General features: G+C 33.4%; 1 protein-coding gene across 5 annotated transcripts in view; it reads right to left on the bottom strand.

Annotated features, from left to right (window-relative positions):
* The window catches only part of LOC127872865 (E3 ubiquitin-protein ligase TRIM9-like), a 110593-nt gene that overhangs the window by 25350 nt on the left and 62351 nt on the right, over nucleotides 1–22892 (bottom strand). For all 5 annotated transcript variants that reach the window (XM_052416321.1, XM_052416322.1, XM_052416320.1 and 2 more), the window contains one exon: nucleotides 5452–5608. In XM_052416321.1, coding sequence (XP_052272281.1) covers nucleotides 5452–5608 — 157 coding nt within the window. The remainder of the gene's footprint in view (nucleotides 1–5451; nucleotides 5609–22892) is intronic.

The raw sequence follows: 22892 nt of genomic DNA, 5'->3' as shown, positions 1-22892 counted from the left end.
TTTGAAATTCAAAATAAAGTAAATTTAATTGAATATAACAAATTGTTGAGAAATATATAATATGCATAGAAAGTTTTAGGTTCCTTAGCAAGACATATACATTAGAATCTTACAATCAAACGGCATACATGAAAATAAGTGGAAGACAAATGGGCAAAAGGTACAACACATATCCTGTTACTATATATCTATAAGAAATTTTATTCTTATCAATATCTAAATCAAATACCACAGCCAGTCAAAATAAATCACTTGCAGGAATAACATCTGTATGCCATTCACATGTGTTGTATATCTAAATTTAACAAGATGCCCTCCTCAGCAATTCATTTTCTGGTATTGGGAACCAATAAATGCAGATTTTCAAGGTATTAAAACCTAAAGCAGCTCTAAAAGTCATTTTACCACTTACTTTACACCATTATTCTGCAATGTTTGAAACAGTGTGAGGTGCCTTTAATAGACAGAAAATGTGAGTGATGTGTAGCCAAAACAATTCTTAATAAATAAATTCCCAATCAGAGATTTTAGAAAAAGCTTGGTATGCGTGCCTTTTTCTGCAATAGAAACTCTGTCAACTACTGTAAAAAAATCAACATAAATACACAAACTTAAAGTATATTTTGACCTTGGATTTGTAAAATGATTTTTATAATATAAAATCTTTCCACCATTTTACTTCCCAATAACTAAAATCTAACATGTACTTAAACCAAAAACAAGCAATAACTAAGTGGACATGTACATCTATGTAACATTAATTGACATCAGTAAACAAACCAAGAAAATGTAGGATTTAAAGCACACAATTGGTCATGTAGTTTATGTGTAAGCTTTTTCATATCTGAGAAATGAACATGCGTCATACGACACTATGGATAATTTGAAGCAAGTTGATGTTAGCCTCACATCTACCAACAGAAATGTGCTAATGATCTTTACATGTCATGTAGCTATAGGCAAACAAGAAGTTTTTATCACATTTTAACGTTCATCTTCCATGCACCAAAAAGTTATTATCACCTTTTAACTTTCATTTTTCCATGCACATACTTAAACATTCTGTGTATAAAAAGAAAACAAACAGAAATTGCTAATTGTGAATCTGACAATCCAATAAAAGAGCAACATAATTTCTTTTAAACATAGAAAGCAGATTTACCATAGGGTGACTTACCAATAACACCATCTGTATATGTGCAGCATAAGAAGAAGGAAATATTGAAGTAAGAAAATATTGTGGTTAAGCTAAATCACAGAATGGAATCATTGGCAATGCAACTTAATCACCAATGGAGAAAAACATAATCTCTTTAAAATAATGTTTCACAAATGCTGGTGTATTACTTTTAAGTGAGAATACAATATAATTTCAATGTTCATAAAATACAGGTCTCAGTTCTTAAAAGCATTTTCAATGTATCCTTTCGTTAAATACTGATAATTACAAAATTAAATAACATAATTGTTAATCAATGCCTGTATCTACAATTAAAAAAATTACAGGCAATCTTCAAAAAATTAAATATGCAATTGACCACATATTGGTGTTCATTTATTAATTTATTTTGCTTTGAATGTGCATCAAATATGCATAGGCAGAGGAACACTTTTTATATAATGTATTTTAGGTCTCAAAGAGGAAATTTAAACATGAATTCCTGTTGTTGTTTTTTCATGACAAAACAAAGAAACAACTGACATTTATTACTAGAGTTGCGACACCTTAAGGGTTTCGCGGGATGGAATGAGTGGAGAGATCAAATCAAACAGAAAATCGGTTATTTCTATAAAAAAATTTGTACGAAAACATAAATAATTGTAGGTACGAAAAAAAAAAAAAATTTGGGTACGAAAACAAATTTGAGTATGAAAAAAAAGGGTACGAACAAAATAGGGGTACGAAAAACTATTTTGGTACGAAAAAAATGGGTACAAATAAAAAATTAGGTACGAAAAAATTTGGGTACAAAAAAAGTTGAGTACAAACAAATAGGTACGAAAAAATTTGGGTGCAAACAAATTTGCGTATGAAAAAAATGTGGGTACAAACAAAAAATTGGTTACGAAAACAAAATAGAGTACGAAAAAATATAGGGAACGAAAAAAATTATGGTACGAAAAACTATTTGGGTACAAAAAAAAGGGTACGAATAAAAATTTGGGTACGAAAAAATTTGGGTAAGAAACAAATTTTGGTACGAAAAAAAATGGGTACGAAAAAAAAATTGGGAACGAAAAAACTGGGAACGAAAAACATTTGGGTACAAAACAAAAATTTGGGTACGAAAAAAAATGGGTACGAAAAAAAATTGGGTTAGAAAAAAATGGGTATGAAAAAAATTGGTAAAAAAAAATGGGTACGAAAAAATTTGGGTACCAAAAACATTTTGGTACGCAAAAAAATGGGTACGAATTTTTTTTTTTGTACAAACACATATGGGTACGAAAAACCTGTGTACGAAAAAAAAATTTGGGTACGAAAAAATTTGGGTACGAAAAAAAAATTTGGGTACGAACACATTTGAGTACGAAAAACATTTGGGTACGAAAAAAATCGTTACAAAAAAAATTGGGGTACGAACAAATTTTGGTACGAAAATATTTTTGGTACGAAAAAATATTGGGTACGAAAAAAATACGGGTACGAAATATTTTGGGTACGAAAAAAATATTTAAAATCAAATTTGAATTATCTAGCGCGTGAATTGTCTCCTTGGGGTGAATTGTCTTGGGGTTGCTATTAAAAATACATGTACTTCCGTACAAGCCACATGTTTATAGCGTTTGCGCAATAAAAAACACCACTTTTTTGTCATTTTATCAAAAACTATATTTTTCCCAGAAATGACTAATATGCAATCATGTAAATCTCGTTCTGGTCCATAAACATGTCAATTTTCAGCAAAAGTTATCGGCCAGTTTCCAAAAGAGTCAAATCGCGGCTATAACCAGGAGCTTAACGAATTTTAGTCGCCATTATCATTCGTTCAATTGAACGTCATCAAATGATGACGTCAATATAGCAATTATTCCATACCTGAACTTAACCTTGTTACAAAAGATTGAAAAGCCATAGAAAGTACAAATGCCACTCAACAAAATTTATCAAACAAGTCTGATTAAATTTCCCTAGAACCAATAGGGTCATGTGTGGTGATGTGTGGACCAATATTCATTTTCACAGAAAGTAAATAAAAATTCCATAGCATTTTGTGAATGATTACATGGGTAAGTAAAGATTTCCTTATGGTTTCAGTAATAATATCCTGGTACATTTCTGACATGAACCAAACATCAACTAACGATACATGGCCTGCTTGCTTGATAAATAAATATCAAGTTATGATTACCAGATCATTGTTAGTGGTACTTGACCTCCCTTGTCAAACCGGTTACTCTTTTCTTATACAAAAATTATTCAAACAAGTGGGATGGTAATCCAACACATGGCCATACATGTTTTATTGTTATTATTCAAGCTTTTTGCATAAACATATAAAATGCCATCCACTAGGGCTGACCATTGGAACACTGCTGTTTTATGGATACTGAACTAGATGGATTGTAAGTGATTGTAAATAATGAGGATTCTTCCAAAGAATTGTTATGACTGCAGAATTTCTCCATTCCAAAGGCAGGAATTCACACCAGCAAAAAAATGGATCAAAGGTATCAACATTTTAGGTTAAACAACAGGAATTGTGAATGACTTCAGGATGACGATATATTTTAAGCCATTTAGAATTTGATCTAGTAATTGCGTGTTTGTAAGACGTGTCCTCTAAACAAATTTAGTTAACTGACAATTGTTGCAAGGTAGTCTTGGAAATAAATACCATAGGAGGATTAAGTGATGGGCACATCAGGACAAAGCATTCCTCATTAATCTAAAATGTTTTAATTTTTTCAATAACTTGAAGGCAATATAGATAATGTTAAACAAGAAATATCTTTAAAAAAGATATACGGCGTTGATTGTGGTCGATGTTTTTGAACGATCAAAAGTTATCTCTATGAGATAAAAAGTAGCGGATGCCTTTTTTCTGCGCAGTTGTTAGCTACATCATAAGCAAATCAATTACGGGGTGTTGCGCCAGATTTCGTGGCTTATTTTGCTTTATGTGATATTATTACTCAGATATCTATATTTACAGAATAGAAAAACACAAGAAACATCAAAATAAACGAGTGCATATAGGTCAGCCGGCAATACTCGAATCTTATTTAATTGCATAATTATAGTATAGCGAATTATTGTGGACATGCTTAATAAACTGGTCTAAATGGATAAATATTTCTAATTAATTTTATCAAAATTGGTCCTTATCATGCAAATTTTGAAACCATATTAAAAATCGATGATTGACATACCACAATAATATCGCAGAATATCTTTATTTAGTATCTTTCTGATCAAAACAGACTTCAAGTGCACAAAGTTTACGAGACGGCGTTTATATAAAGATTTCTGCAACTGACCGCAAACTGACCTTGATACCTTGCGGATTGGAATGCAATGCATTACAGTCACTACGTTATTGTCAGTAAGACACAATGATCGCAACCCCTTTTGCGAACTCCGGTGATGAACTGTATATAAACTCTGACTTTCACAAAATGACCGCGTATTGACCCGAAACCTCGCGTGTTGAAATGCAATGCAAGTAAGTACTAAATATGACAACATAGCCTTTAGTTAAACGCTTTTGCGCTGGTAATTCTCTGAAAATAAAAGGTGAACGCACAAACTGTATTTATGTCGAAAATTGATTGTAAAACTGTTCTATCTATTGGGCCTTTTCATTAGAGATAAAATTGTTTCATGCAGTAAAACAGTGTTACAAAGACGCGGATATGTTTCCAATGTTCTGGTGTTATACTCAAATCAGCCAATGGAATAAATGAAGTGTATTCATTCGTACCTAGCCGCGGGAAATTTTATTTGAGTATTATTGGACACTTACAAAGGTCAAGTCAGGGTGAAAAGCTGGCTTATTCAGCTTACGCCGAAAAACACTTACACATGAAATGACAAAACAACAATGTCTGCACTTAGGTAAAAATATCTTGCTTTTTAGAAAACAAAGCAGGAAATTATCAGATTTTGTTGTGTGACCAACACAAAACAAAGTAAACTGTTTATCATACAAACGTACACATTAATAAACTGTGTGTCTGTGCCAATAAAATCATTACTAATACACATGTCTTGAAGTTTGGTGTGTTTTTTTAAAGTTTTTTATGTAAGATATTCTACCCTCTAGTAATCAAACATCCTGTATTTGAACCTGACTCCTATTGTGTAATATTATGCCAATTTTAAGACAGATGTTATATTTCAATACACCTCGAGAAAGCCGTATTTCAAAACAAAGCCTCATCAATACACAAATTAAAAATATCCCTTGCAGCCCAACTGCCCATGGTAATTTCCCCAGGTTTGGTTACCTTTCATTTGAAAGAAGTTCATTGTCTGTATGGCATGAAGGACAGATGAGTTGTCAAGGGTGAGCTCGAACTCTGGGGATACCCGTGGTATCAGGCCTATTTCCTTGAAGAAGTGCTGATCCACCAATGATACCCGATTCAACAGCGAACTTGAGATCTGAAATAGAATTAAGGATGCTTATTTTTATATCATCATAACTGTTTGTATTTTCAGGTAAATGCAGTGAATCTTTTTAATTGGATACTGCACCAAATGGGGACTTTTGCCATCAATTCACTGATCCCTTGGGCTGCAAATGCAAGTTGACTTATTGTTATTAATGATTTAATGACTTGTTCATTCAATAAGTATTCGCAAAATGAATTCATTGATGGCTCCAAACTTAAACCATTTTTTGTATTCATTCATTAAAAAACAATAGGTCACAAACTTTCAATTGTGCAGCTGCATACTTAAACATTCTAATTCAGGGTTTTTTCAGCACTGTCTGCGCCTTCGGAAAACAGAGGCATTCCCAAAGGAAACGGACCCGATCCCAAACCGAATTTTAAAAAAAATCCCAATTTCCAAAAAAAAATTATTTTTTTTTTTTAGAAAGAAGTGTCTTATGACTTATGATTATTAGATTATTATTATTAACCTAATGTGCTCCCCATTACCACACAAACCAAACTTACTCATCTGATGCTTACTGACTTTGTACCTGCATTGAAGGTCTAGACCTGAATGAAAAAACATTGGAGGAGCTGTGTGATGCTTTCAAAAACAGAAAGAGAAAAATTATGCTGTATCTAGTGTGACTAACCGGTGTTTGTTTTGGTAAAAAATATACACTATAAGTTTTTGACTGTACAGTTCAAATATCTCAGAGTGTAACTGAAACTGAAAGACTAAATTGCAGTACTTGAATAAATGTTGAACATGCCCAATATTGCATGTGTTTATTTTAAAAAGACAAAATAACTACTAAAAACAAATGTATTTGTTAAACCACTGACTTATTTAAGCATGATAAATTCTCAATGGTTTCCCAAAATGAGCCGTTTCATGGGAGCAAATATTCCCAAAATGGACAATTTTGTCGATAAAAAATTCCCAATTTGGTCAGACTCCTTTTCCCAAAATAGGCAGTAAAACCCCTGTAATTGAATTTTTGGTTGCCATTCTGAAGATGATGACATGTGCTAGAAATGGTTAAACATTTTACAAGTAAGTCTGCTCAATGAGCTACTTTAAAATTGTTATATTATGTTATTAACGCAATAATACAGCAACACCAAAGAGAAAACTGCAATTCAGATAATGCTTTTTACATATTATGTCTTACTTAACCTGACAAATGGTACTTTTACCAATAAACTTTTGGCATTGTATCACAAACCTGATTGACAACAACTGAAAATCAAATATTTATAATAGCATTATAACTAACATTATTAACTTGTAATCATCAAGTTAACTTTTTCTTTCAAATTACTGGACATTTAGATCCATTCATTCATGTGTTTGATATCCACATATCCATCACTCCTCTTTTCAATTACTGCCACTGAAAACTGCTCCCTTTTCAGCATTAATTGCTATCAATTTCTGTTACTGAGCATGAAAAGTCCATTTTACAAACAATAAAAAACTAATGGCTAGTCTTTATTTGCATCTACTTGAACCAACACATTAATAAATGATAAATTTATAAACAAGTTAGGTTACTTTTAATATTAATGACAATGCATGTTTATAAAAAATTTGAAAACAGATTATTAAATGGCCTAAAAACAACTGGCATCAGGAATGGAAAATATATCAAAAAGGGCATCGAACATGTATACCATTTAAATTATAAATCATCTTAAACAAACACAAATCTAAAGATATTAAAACAAGAAAACATTAACACAATGTTGGATAATGTTGTAATCACAAAAATGTCAACTTTGAAACACAATCTTTGACAGCATGTTTAAAAGACATGTTTCATGTTACTTGCAATATCAATTAAGGTTTTTTTAATCCTCAAAGCAGTGTGTTTGGATATTAACATGCAAGGTGTGTTAACAAAACAAAAAACCTTCTGAGAAATTGCATGCTGTAGGAGAATATTGAACATTTGAATGAGACTTGTGGAATACAATGAATAATTCAAGTTTTCGCCAGAGTCAGACAGCAGTTAAAGTGGAAAAAGAAAAATCCTCACAACAGGGCTTTATTTTAGAAGTCTGCTTTTTTTTTAACCATATTTTTCTTAAAATGTAATATGTAAGTTTTCCCTTAAAATATTTTATTTCATTACACCATTCAGCTATTATTTACAATTGCGACAACCACAAACAGAGCAGTCAATAGATATAGAAAACACCATTTATTCAATGATGCACTGCAACAAATTACTTTTAATCTGTCTTCTAATTATTAATAATATAAAATGATGCCATATATTTATGCCCAACTTCTGTCCATTTCTGACAATGATTATTTCTCCTCTTGATTATTGACAAAATGTCATGGCAATAAAAGCATCTCATTATTGTTTTATTTCTTAATTATCATTAGAGTAAACAAAATTAAGGAAAACTCTCAGATATGTGTGAATCAAAGGCAATAAAAACATGATTTAATACTCAGTAATTTCACCTCTTTGAGCAAAACTGTAATTATATCCTAATGCCATCTTAATGAGTCTTTGTGTATCAGTCATATTGAACACAAATCGCCCTAGCCCCACCCTCTGTTTTCCCAAGGTCCCCATTATTCTAATTATATCCCATTATCCCTTAATGGTCACTTGATTTTTCTGGACAGATCAGCTAATCAGATGGGGATCAATGCAGGCCCGTACCCAGGCCATGGGCCCGGGCCCCCCCAGCTGGCTGTCGAACTATGATTTTTTTTTTATAATCGGCCCACTGCAATTTTTTCTCCCGTGCAAGGGCCCACAGTACACTTTCCCTCAAAACAAAAGAGCAGCTTTGTTTTATTGTCCCTGATAAACAAGGGGATTAACGCTCGCCAATCGAGATAAGCCTCTAGGCAATGTTTTCTTATCGCCTTGTACACACATCCCCGATCAGTCCCCCATTGTGATCATGAATGCTTCATCTCTCGCTGATTGATGTAACATGTATTTTTATAAGTGCAGCGAATTGAAGCAACTGCTACAGGAGGTCGTAGACTATGGTCTGATAATTGCCGATTCAAGTTTTTTTCCATCTTTGAGAAGGCCCTTGACGTATTTTTCCCTTCTAAAAGTTTAATTGTTTTTTTAAACATTTTATTGGGAATTTTTAAGTCCCAATATATACTTTTTGCATTGAGAATAGGGCCCTGAATTTGAACCGGAACAAAAATACTGACAAAGGTATTAAAACTGAGTATTTATCATTTTTGAAAGGATATCACTGAAAAGGACTACGATGAGATAGTTAACATGTTTGTTTAAAAGAAAAACAGATACATAAATTTGCCGAGCAACAGATAAGAATTAGGCAGAATTCAGTATTTAAAATAATTGAGTACCGAGAATTGAGTAATATCAACCTATTAATGGCTCATTGGTAAAAAAATGAAAATTGAAACAACAAATCGATTTCATTATATAAGTTAACCTGATCCAGTGTAGAAAAATATTGTATAATAAAATTATCTCTTTCCTTGAATTTGTTTGAAAACAGTAAAATATGTTAAATTGATTATTTAAGACTTTTATTATTTCCCCCAAAAATTAGGCATTTCGCGCATTTTTTTCCTCAAAAATGGCAAGGTCTTTCACAAAAAATCAAATTAAAAAAAACTGTGACGTTATTGATTTGTGAAAAAAACTGGTGGAAGCAATACGAGAGTTGATGTGGATAATCGTCAGTTTAAACATGTAAGTTTCGGAAATCTAAAGCTTTTAATATTGTTGTGATTTCACACCAATGTTTAAAGCTTAAGACTTCCGAAATGTGCTGATTTACTTGTTATATTCCATTAATTCATATCACAAAATACGTTTTTTATAAGCATTAAAATTCACCTTGCAAAGTGCCAAATTAAAAAAAGTATATATATATATGGAGGGGGGACCCCTCCCAAACCCTCCCCGGTTGGGCCCCCCCAGTAAAAAAATTCTGGGTACGGCCCTGCAATGGTACATCCAGTCCTGTGTCAACTGGACCAAAACATGTTAAATAGACAATCTTTGCCATTGGAACAAAAAATTCAAAAATGTATTACTGAGATCAAAAGAATATAACACCAGCTGATAACATTTTGCTTTATCTTCACTGTTAGTGGCGTTCAGTGAAATGCAAACCAGCTCTGGTTGTTCTGCTAGAAAAACAATCATATGCACCCATATGACTGGGAATCTAATGCTTCTTTGTAAAAATAGCGCAATAATTCAATTAGACTTTGCTAATTAAAATAAGCACAAACTGCATTAAAATTGGAATTCTATCAGACCAGACATCATTAATTGCAGTAAGAAAAATAAAATGTAATGAAAGACTTAAGACAATTTATGGTACCTTAATAAAACACAAAATTCACTGGCATAAAGCTGAATGTTCTTTACATAGTTAAAATAACAAGAGAGCCTGAGGTCAGACTGGCACCTCACCTGAAACTCAAATATACTGCACAGCTGTTTTATGTTGATGTAACCATTTAAAAAACTCAGCCAAGACATAATTAACATACAAATGTGATCTAAGGTGAGCTTATAAAGACATGAAGTGACAATTCAGAAGCGACATCAAATAATGCAGAGCTATGGTGGCCAGTATTATTTAAAATATATTTTTTGTTTACATGCCACAAGTGTGGAGGAGCATAATTTTCTGTAGATGCAGCAATATGATGTCAATGAAAGTGTTCATGATTGCAAATATCAAAATATTATGGCAACAATCTGAAATGGGGAGTCATGTATATGGGTGCCATTTAGGATGTTATCAGGGCCCCCTAACAGCATTGGAGAATTAAAAGAGGCTCGGATTTCAGACCGAGTGGCTGATAACTTAACTTCCTGTCAATCAGACTGGTTTTGGAAAATACATGTGTGTAATTTTAAGTATATGATATCCTTTCAGGCTGCATTATTTTTGCACCCAGAGTGCGTTCCAGAACCCTAACCTAATTAACGTACTAGACTAAGGGAAAGCCTAAGGACACTGAAGAAACCCCACCTGTCTGGTATACCAAAAAAACTCATATGCTTCTGCAGGGATGTGATTGAGGTGAAGTCCACGGGGAAGAAAATTATGTCCACTCATTTTGACTACGCGAATCGCATGCAGAACGCAATTATAAACCTTAAAACAGACATTTAAATAAGCACTTTCTTAAACTTCACAAGATTTATTTATGGAAACCTTTTTAACTTCACATTTAACATATAAGATAAACAAAGTAAACATTATTAATTGTGATCAAAAACAATATGTGCTCTAATCCCTGTGAATAATGACTGAAAGCTTTCGGTTTAGCTGAATTGTCTTTACCTAGGAAATTGTGGTCAACACTGTTACAGTCTTCAACTAACAACACTTTACCACGGACCACTAGCTGCATAGTTCAATTTTTTTTACATGGAATACACTGCCTTACCAGGACAGTCTATCATCCGTACCCATTCGCAAGTTGGTATAGCTTTTTGCTTTATATCCACTGTTGTTTCTATTCCCATTAGAAGTTGTTATTCAATTATTTGTCAACCTCCGAGATTTGTTCGTTCAATAATCTTCATTTTCGCTTCATTATGTTGCCATTTGCACACGAATCAGCAAGGAATTACCAAACAAATTTTAAAAGACCGAGTTTTATTGGAAGATTGGGAAATGACAGCTTATGATATTGCTCGCTTCAAAAATGCTTAGGTAGAATATACCATTGTAATATGCGGAGAAATTTTGCGGGCCGTGGATATTTAGGACCATTTATGACATACGCCCAGGGAATCGGTCATAACCCCTCCCCAATTATTTTTTTTAACGACCCCCAGACAACCTGATCTGCGGAAATCCATGGATCCGCGGAAAAATCACACCTGTGCTTCTGGACACGTGGGTACCAACCACAGCATTAACTGGACAGCCATGTTAGGAAAATATGGCTTGTTGGTCATAATAAATAAGGTTATTATAGTCTGTCTCAGTTCAAATAGTTAAAAATTCCACCATTCTAAAACTTGTGTCTTACAAGCCATAAAAGAATCACAAGCTGATGACGAGTGCAATATAAATTGCATGCACATGTCCAATGTTATAACTGAATAAACTTTCACATTTTCATGATACTTTGACACCTGAGGCACAGAAGATGTCATTTGATACTGAGAAATACCTTCTCAACAGCCCTCAGGAATACACATCATCAATACCAGGAGCCTAGTGTGCGATGTGGACTTTAACCCTTTGCATGCTGGGAAATTTGTCGGCTGCAAAAATGTTGTCTGCTGAATTTCTAAAATTAGCATTTTCATCGATTTTTTTCAAAGAATACTATCAGAATAGCAACCAAACTGTTTGCAAAGGCCTTCAAAATTCGGTTCCCGCACTGAAAGGGTTAACTTATAACTGTCCTATCTAATTAAATGTCATACTGGCAGGTAACAAAGAGGTTTAAAATGTGCCTGTGATTGATGCTAATACTTGCTAACAATTATCAACCTAAAGAAAATTATTGAAGGAAGTAATTCTGTATTTCTGTGAAATCAGATATAATCACCTCATTGCTTTGTCTAAAATATGTTTTATTACAAAAAATTGTCATTAGTTTCCATGTGATAGCAAATTAACTATAATTGTGTCATATTTCCATGACAAAAAAAAAGTTACATTATTATTGAATCATTATAATGAATGTAGCACATTTTCTTCGCCTCTTTTAGCTGTGTTGCAAAGGGAGACTACAAAACACCTGTACATGCCGCCAAAAGTTGGCAGATAGGTAGTTCAACATAAACAACACAAATATATTTTAAATACATAATCCATTATTCAACACCATTTACTGCGTATTCTTACGCAACACTATGAAATGACAAATTGAATTGTCAGAAAGTCAGAAAAAATATGTACTGTTAGCACTTAATGTGACACTATGGCTGCCATAATTGTTAATTTAATATAAATAACCTATGGTGTTTAAAACTGATTCAACTTATCCAACAAATTGCAACATCAAATGATGCAAACAGCTAAAGAATCAAAGTGCGCAAAGCAGATGACAATATCTGTGACACCAGTCCGCACAAATGAATTCAGAGACTGGCCTGGAATTGGTCTGCCATTTAATCGGCTTTCATTGCCTTGGAAAGAACTCCATAGTGAATGGAGATATAAAATTATGATGTCAGTCCAGACAATATCCGAAGGGGGATGCCTTGACAAAATTGGACAAATGATGGATAGAAAATATGCTAGGCCTGTCTAAATGTTAAACAACAGACACAACTAGCCTATTGATTTCTCCAGAGAAAACAGTTGTAACTACCCGTAGGTTTACTATTATGGAATTCATTCTAGCCAGAAAAAGGTAAATTCCAAATCAAAACATTTTTGTTTCCTACGAATCTTTTACAAGTTCAGTGTAAATGAGAGGAAACAAGAAATATCTTTAAAAAAGATATACGGCGTTGATTGTGGTTGGAGTTTGTGAAATGTAAAGAGTTCAATGAATGAGATCAAGGATAGCGAATGTCTTTTTCTGTGCAGTTCTCAGCTGCATCACATGCAGTACGGGATGTTACGCGGAGTTTTCGCGGCTTATTTTACATTATTACATATTGCTGGTCATAAACCTATAGATACAAAACAGAAAACCAAAAGAAGAATGGAAGTGAAATTAAAACATGAGTCAACCGGCCACACATGATTTTTTATTCGATTATTAACAGTATCAAGAATCATCGCGCTCATGCTTAATACAATAGTCAATATGGTGGAATAATTCTTGTTAAATTAATCAAAAATAATATTGATCATGGTATTGTTGAAAACACATTAAGATTCTATTATTGACATACCATAATTATATCGCTGAATATCTTCATTTAACATATTTCTGGTCTAAAGAAAATTCCAGTTCACCTAGTTCACGCGTCTATATTATATTACGATTATTTTACCGGCAGCAAACTTAGGTCAGCACGTAAGGTAGTTGTGAAGACGCAGCGATGACCTGTAAATAAACTCTGACATTCACACGCACTGGCCGCGAACTGACCCTGATACCTCGCGGATTGAAATGCAATGCATTAAAGTGAGGCCATGCTTCCACTGCTCTTTATACTTTTACATGTTAACATGTTGACAGGAATATGGAAGTCAGTAATAAATATGAGAACATAGCCTTTATGTACAAACAATCTTGCGCTGACAATCCTCTGAAAATAAAAGGTGCACGCACAAACTGTATTGATGTCGAGAGTTGAGTGTAAAACTGTTCTATCTATTAAGCCTTTTCATTAGAGATACAATTGTTTCATGCAGTTAAACAGTGTTACAAAGACGCAGACATGTTTCCAATGCTCTGGTGGTATACTCAAATCAGCCAATGGAATAAATGAAGTGTATTCATTTGTGTCTAGCCGCGAGAAATTGTATTTGAATTTTATTGGATACTTACACAGGTCAGGTAAGGACAAAAGTGACGTTAAATAGCTACGCCGAAAAAGTATCTATCACAAAAAGAAACATTCATTTATTATTTTTTGCGCAGTCTTAAAGCAACAAAATTAAAAAAATATTGTATTGCCCCAAGGGTTTTGCTGTCGATCGCCAATGTCGCAAATGGCGCTAAATATATTAAAGTGGCGTTAATTTTTTTTAAGTGGCGATTATAAAAAAAATCAGTAAAATCCTATCCGAGAATGTACTGCGAGTCGTCTGTCAGTTGTTAATATTGATTTACGACTACGCAAGCGACCTACAGGACAGAGTGCATTGAAATCACTGAAGAGTGTAAGTGTTACAGACATTGTTTTTACTGCTATTGTCAAGTTTATGGGGGATTTTATCGAGTAACGACTCCTTTTTATGACCTTGAAGAATCTGGGATAAACTGACACGAAGATCAATAATTATAACGATTATTAGGGACGCTATTTTTTTAATCAATACCATGACAAAAACACATATTAACTTGTTTCAACAGGCATTTGTGAGCATTTATGTTTAACAGTTTCATAATTAAAATGTTAGGGGAACGATATATTTTAATTAAGATACCAACTATTTCTGAAATCAAAAGTAGGTCTTTCACTCTACTATATTTCGGATATGTTAAAATTCGGAAAAATAAGATAGTGATATTTATGTGTTGATTGGTTGTTGATAGTTTGTAAAAGTATGTTTTGTGTTATTTCAGACAACAAGAATGGATGGTGGCAATTATCCTGGGCCTTTCTGTCAAGAAATAGATGTGAAAAATATTCATTTAAATGAACCTGGAAATCAACCACCACAGCTTATATCTAATCATAAATAAACAATTTCATAATACATGCATATTTACTCATTCTGAGCCAACATTTACAATAAAATTCTATAGAACACATTTGTGAAGAATCCACAAGCACGCCACCCTATCTTGATGCTGGTTAAGACAAAGTACATTATGTGATATTACAACAATGCCACTTTGTACTTAGACGCAAATGTTTACTGTTATAATACTCTAAACATGGTCCCTTTTGATATAAATAAACAAGTCATAAACAGACAAAAATAAATAGTATTCTGCAACGAGCATTAGATATAACAAAGATTTTACATTTGAGGAAAAGTTCCAATGAACTAATTCAAAACTTACAAAAACAATGAGCCATAAAATTGTCTCAGCACAGCTGAGAGAAAACTCCTTGTAAATCAATTTGCTACTGATAAGATTGTTGTCAAGTTATCACCTCCACAAATTGGCGCCACATCCAATTACCTGATCCTGATTGGCTAATCGCCATGCTTACATCCTGGCACGTTTCTTGTCAGCCCAGATTAGTTTAAATGAACATCAGCACTTAACTTAACACCATTCCCCACCCATTATCTTAAAATAACCACAACTGGGGAATCTGACTTTGATTTAATGGTTTTAATTAATATGATGGTTGATGGTCATGTCAGGAAAACTTGCTTGTGTCAATAGATAGGACATGCTGGCAATGACAAGTTGATCCTTTAAGCACCAAACTGGCTGTCTTCGAATATCTTGATACACATCATTCCTTAGGCTAGTTTTCCATCTGTCCATATCCGCATATCCGCAAAAAATAGAACAAGTTGAAATGCACTGCGCTTACTCCATTCATCCGCATCCGCATATCCGCACGCGAAATAGGCGTCCGCAAAAGAACGCTCAAGTGAGCATTCTAATGTGGATGCGGACAAGATACGGACGGCATTTAGCACAATGAGGGGACTGTCATCTTAAAAATCAACTGAAAAACTAATCGATTTTGTGAAAATTTACCCGGAATTATACAACCAACGCAGTTCCGCATATCGGGACTCTGTTTCACTTCAAATGTTTGGAAAAGCATAGCTAGGCACTAGAATATGATGTTTCAGGTAATACCACTTGTATTCTTTTACAGACAGAATGATGATTTGTACCTTATATCTACCTAAATTTATGCTTGTCCTTCATAATAATCATCTCAATTATAATTTTCAGTTTTATCTTTTATATAATAAAAGAAAGATACGCTTGACGTATGCGGATAAATGAAATATAGCGTCCGTATTATGATTTTGCGGATACGGACGTGGATACGGATGCGGATAGATGGAATACTAGCCTTACGAGTTTGGTTTGATGTAAAACCCTGTATTTAATTATACAAAAGGTAGCAGCCATTTTGTTGTTGCTTTTGAAGAGCTCTATGCAGAAATAATAACTGATAAAAAATATTAAATGCTCACATCATATGTACATGAAGCACACTTTAAAACTAATAAACAAAATATTGTTACCCATAAGAATACTTGTATGTGCATTAAATATTTTCAACAACAAACACATCTCCACATTCCACAAATCATTAAAGAAAGGAAACTTCTTAATTCAAAATTTCTTTTGTTTACTTTGATGCTTAACAAATTACTAATGCTGAAGAAGCATTGAATTATGCAGGCTCACAGTTCTTCACAAATATGGAGAGGATACATTTATAGGTACAGACAAATACAGTTCTTAACATCTCTGCTAAGACTGTTGGCTTCTGACAAAATAAAAAATGTGTCCCACGTCTAACATCTGGTAATTGCTGTCCAATCAAGCTACACAAGTTTTATGTAGACCAGATATGCAAAATCATGACCGTTGTGACACCACATAGATGGAATTCCTAGATGGAATATTAGGAAAGCACTCCAATATCCATACAATTTCTTCTCCATTTTCTGCTGAGGTGGCCCAATTGATAGGCCCGCAATCTGATGGATTTTCTTTAGGAATAAATCTGCTATTATTACATAATCAAATGTTGTCTCCATCAGATACTAGGCTGAGGTTCTAAAAAAAGACAATTTATTGAGCAGAAAGAGGAAAATAGGCCACAAGACAAAATGGTCAAACCATTGCTAAATGCCATTTATGTCGGATGCGTAGCAATCAACAGTATTATTTATGCTTATAATATTAATATATTGGTGGAAATATTATTAGCTTTGGCCCATTTCTCTGCAATCATCAGATATAAGCATAACACATTTGAAATTGGGTTTACATTAAAAAAATAGAGTACCGTAAATTCGCGAATATAATACGCACTTTTTTACCTGCCAAATTTTTCTTCAAGTAGGGGGTGCGTATAATATACGAATTTATATCAGAACAAAAATTTTCCTGTGAAAATGTTCAACTTAATCGTTGTAATTCGCTGCGCGTAAGCCATTTTGAATTACACAATTACATCAAAGGGGGGCAACTGTGCTTACGGTAATTGTCACGGCTACACCGTATAGTACCGTACATGCTAAATAGACCAACCATCGATATTATATATATAATAATAATAATAATACTTATTATTTTATAATTATAATTATCATCTTTCTGAATATTGTCAAATGGAATTAAATGTTATAAAAAAACAGCGTCTCTGTTTCTTTCTTTTGCTGACTGCTTGACCCGGGTGTCAGCAGGTGGCCCATGTGTTATCGGTAAAGGTGCTGAGAAGGGCCTTTGTCAGCGGGACCCGTGTATTCGAGGTGTTGACAAAAAGGGTCCCGATCTAGACAGATAGACAGATATTTATTATGCAACTGTCATGACAACGGCCCGATAACACATCGCGATCAATATACCGGGGTAGCACTGTGAAACAGATGTGTGATAACGCCAAATTGGTTTGCTATTTTCACAACACAAAAATATATTTTCCCCATTTTGTTGCTTACCCGACGCTTACGCTAGCAAATCTATTTCTCATGTATTTTCCTGTCAAGTCTTTGTCTAAAAGCGCGCGAAAATTAGAGCGGGTGTAAACACTGTCGAACGTAATGTGTACTGGGAATGCAATAGCTTGCCGATATGGTCAATAATTACCGGTATTGCTCTAAATGTCGTTATTGTTTAAAATAATACGTTCAAATAAACTTAATGGAGAAAATATATAAAGACATTTAACATGTGGGAGAACAAATGACAGCGATCACTTTAAACAGGAATCTTCAATCTGAAATTTTATTTTAACAAGTGTGAATACATTTTTTTCGGAAATGACAGTGTCATGGCCGATTTCGGACACTGAATTTTTTAGTGCGTATTTTACTCGGATTTTGAATTTTTACCAAAAAATTTGGACCAAAGTTGGGGGTGCGTATTAAACACGAGGGCGTATTATATTCGCGAATTTACGGTATACTTTGACATAAACAATATCAACTGTTCAAGAAAATGCATTATAATTCAAATCTTCAACATGTTAAATGGACCACCCACTTAAAAACATTAGTAATTTAAATCATCAATGACTGAGCAAAAAATTAAAAAACATGTTTAAATTGTATCTGTCAATATTAAAATATCAGCAAAAATGACCATGAACAAATGGCACTGGTTCATTTACAGCTGATGAATCGATTTGATGGATCAATATCCGATTTTAAAAACATGCCTGCATTTTTTTTCAATGATTAGTAGATCTACCCTTTGTTACAAACAAATGTTACTATACATGTATCAGTTCATTTTGTCATAAACAATATGCTTAGGAAAAGGAAAAACCTTAATAATCTATGAACCACCAATTGATACCTTGAAATGTGGTGTATGTTTCATAAAAATCTTTATCCATTTTAATTTCCAATACAAAATCTTTTAGATTTTTGCTAATTCATGTACATAAGAGTAGTAAGTTACTGTCTGCATTTTAGCCAAATTCCATCATTTTATTTATTTATATCAAGTTTTTTAAATGCTTCATTTTACCCTAATTTTTTTTCGCCAGTCTGCAAGTTTCCAGAAGATTATCTTTGCAAAGCTACTAAAAAGCACCTAAAACCATCTTTTGCCAAAAAATATGGTCCATAAATGTCTCACCCTAATGATATAGGTGACAAGATTTTACACAAAACTTGGCAGTTTTAATCAATCAAAGTATGCTGCATTATTTGCGAGGCTTCCAAAATAAATTAAGTCAACTTATGAGATCTAGCTTTCAACATCGGAATCTGCCATTTATCATTACCAAGAATGTTTTCTAATAATGTGATATGCACGTCATTCAAGGAAAATAAACTGTATCAAATTAGACATAAGGAAACTATTTTATGATTCTGTTCGAGAATTTTCATGCATTCTTAACCTACTTAGCTCTGCTTTTAAAGAGATACCCAAAATTAAAAGCTAATTGAATTATCAATCAATAAAATATGCGGAATGTTATTGCGAAAGACAAAAAAGTTCATGTTACAATTAAGGGACAGACAAAGATTATTTTACACTAAACACCAGTTAACCCTTTCCCACTAAGAAGCTTAGTGAAAATGGCTATGAGCAAACAGCATAAAACCAGAACAGCCTGCGAGTAACTCGCAGTCTGTTCAGGTTTTATGCTGTTTGCTGCTCATCAGTATCTAAAGGTTGGAAATAAGCCTTTAAAACTTTAAGAAAGGTCTTTAATTAAATTTAACTTTAAGGGACAACAAATGTGTCAAAATATGTTTCTAAGTGGTAAAGGGTTGATTACATCAACAATCCTTCATGAGAGTATCAATAATCCCAAAACATGTAAGTGATAGAAGAAATAGTTTGTGCAATTAACTATGTCTATTAACATGTTAGTGATAGAAGAAATAGTTTGTGCAATTAACTATGTCTGGTACAAAATAGATATAACAAATGACTTTTCTTATTAACCCTGACACTACCCTCAACTTGGGAACATGTGTCAATACAAACAGACATGGCCAACCCCTGGGGCAAAGGGCTGCATGTGACCCCTAACAGGTCCCTTAATTACTTATGCAGATTGATTCCTGCTTCATTCAGCACAGCACATGCAGCAACCACATCTTACAATTGGTCCCGCAAGGGGTGAGGCAGCTAGGGTGTTGCTATCATATGCCACATGGGACTTTTGGGTGTGATGCAGCAAGCATTTCCAACTTGATGACTCTTGCAGACATGGCCCAGAGCAACAACAGTAATCAATCACTGATCAGTTTTTTTAAATCCTATTTGGCAGCTTAAGGGTCAAGTCACATTTCCCAATACTACTAAAACATCATCATTTTCTTCTTCTTTTTTAATTCATGTTCAATCCTTTAATTTCATTTCTGTTCCAAGAACTTCTGATAATTAAACATTCAACCAAATTGTGTTAACTAACTTGATTTCTACCCTGGATTAGGCATTGTGTTAACTAACTTGATTTCTACCCTGGATTAGGCATTGTGTTAACTAACTTGATATCTACCCTGGATTAGGCCTAACTTGATTTCTACCCTGGATTAGGCCTAACTTGATTTCTACCCTGGATTAGGCATTTTTTAAATCATCTCAAGAACACTGCCATTACACAACCAGGGCTTTTTTTCGTTCTGAGAGAATGGCCGTTTTTCACAAATTTGGGGAAATTTGTGACTCAAATGTTCACAATTTCAAGAGGTTCGTGACTCAAATTTTCAAAATTTTAGAAAGTTTGGACTATTTTTATTTACAATTTTTAACAGTTTGCACCTCATTATTTTTTCACAATTTTGAACAGTTTGGGGGGGGGCAGGCCGCCGCTTAGCAAAAACAGGAAAAAAAGCCCTGACAATTACGATAATTCTGTTTCATTTGAAAAAAAAATATTGCAATATCATGTAATATCATTAAATATTCTTAAAAGAATGCAATTTTTGCCACTGCAATGAACACAATTTAATAACCTGAATGTTCCATTCCCTTACCCCTGGGTATCATGTATACCCCACCCTCCCAGACTTCTTGGCACCATGTGAGACAGCCCTCATTTCCCAGGGGCAGGACCAATGTCTAACTACCCACTGTCAGCATAGATAATGTATTCCATTACTTTCCTAGGCCTCATTATACAGGTTAATGTACTAACTATGAACAAAGGGTCAATCTGTTCAAACCTTTTTGTGTCTACAAATGAAACAGGTAGAGCAATAGGACTGTATTGTTTGAGCATGTTTCAAAGCTCATGCAGCATTGCTTCTCATAGTCTTTGACAGAGCTGTTGTCAGTAAAGCATGAAGAGCATGACACCAATGTATCTCACCAACAAGCATGTAAACATTCTTCAGTACAGTTAGCTAGTTGAATGAGTGAATACAGCAAAGATAACTGTATATCAATTGAAATCTGATCCACAGGCCCACATTTCCATCCAGAAAAAGGGAAATGCATAGCAAAGGACTCTTTCTCAAACAATTGTTGTTTGTGGCAAATTTTATGGCTGAGGTCCTACTGTCTCTATAAGTAATATTATATATTGTTGCATACATAATGCAACAAACTAGGTACTGGATGCAATTATACGAACACAATAAAAATGTAGCTGACCACAATTATACCCTTTGAATGCTCATGATAGAACATAAGTGGTGAAACAATTTGGTACTTGAAATCACATCCAACTTAATAATTTTCAACTTATGTTATAAAACCGTTCATCATAATGTCCCAATTATCTTAATATCATCCACACATTCCATGTTATTAAAGCTGAAAAAAAGTGAGTTATCAAACATATAAAATATCAGGGACCGCTTCTTCTACCGATAATAACTAATAGAATTTCATTTTAAAAGATGCATTACACTTTACCATTAATCCATTATATTGTGGTTATCAGAGAAACATTTCCAAATGTTAATCAGGTGTAAAAATCTTAACACCTTTTTAAGAATAATATTCATTTTGGCAATAAACTAACTGTGACACACTTTAGATGAATTTTTGATAACTTTGATAATTTTAATGCATACTCCCTTAATTGAGATGTTATTTCCAGTAATTTTAAAAGTGCTCTCCAAAAACTGATAAGAATATCAACAAGTAGCGTCGCTGTTCCAAATTAAGTATATTAAAGCCCAGCCCCTGCGAATCATTTAAGAACTGTTCTATACAATTTCTAGATTTGTACTAGAACAAATGACTAGAAGTGTTCTGGAATCATCCTTAAAATGGTCTAGAATGATCTAGAACAGTTGTTGAACGTTAAATGAGAATAATTTGTAGAACAAATAGTTCTAAAACAGTTCTGAAGGTTTGTTCTAGAACAATTATTGAACCATTGTTCTAAAACTATTCCAGAATTGTTCTTGTATACATTTCCAGAACTGTTTTAGAATAATTGTTCTATAAATTATTCTCATTTCACATTCAACAACTGTTCCTTAACACTTCTAGAACATTTTTGGTATGGTTACAGAACAGTTCTAGTCAGTGTCCTAGAACTGTTCAAGGACATTTTCAGAACTGTTCTAGAATGTTTGTTCCAGACTTATCTGAAGCAAACCTTCAGAACTGTTCTACACATAGTTCCAAGTGAACTATTAATCAGGATTAACCTGATTGCCTTAATATTATTAAATAAAGTTTATATAAGAAAATAGATCAACTTTATTTAGCTACAACAATATACTTCAAATAGTTACAGAATTAAAAAAAAGCATAATATTGTTGACATCAATATTATGTATAAACAATAAGTATAATTAATATATGAAAGAACATTTTAAAGGGAGGAAATTCCCCTAACTAGAGGGAGGTAATATGTAGAACTATTGTAGACCTTCAGGTTCTAGACCTGTTCTATATGTGTTCTTATTCCCCATAAGAACTTTTGTAGAACTTACTGGTTCTTAAAGAGTTCTAAACTTGTTCTAGAACTACATTTTAGAATATTTTCAGAAATTTTTTGAACTTATTTTGTCCTTGAAAAGTTCTAAAAATGTTGTTCACTATTATTGGAACAGTTTCAGAACTAAGCCATGTTCCA

The sequence above is a fragment of the Dreissena polymorpha genome, chromosome 3, assembly GCF_020536995.1.
Source record: "Dreissena polymorpha isolate Duluth1 chromosome 3, UMN_Dpol_1.0, whole genome shotgun sequence".
Classification (NCBI taxonomy): Eukaryota; Metazoa; Mollusca; class Bivalvia; order Myida; family Dreissenidae; genus Dreissena; species Dreissena polymorpha.
Note: the sequence above shows the minus strand (reverse complement) of the source record. Positions and strands in the feature narration are given on the sequence as shown.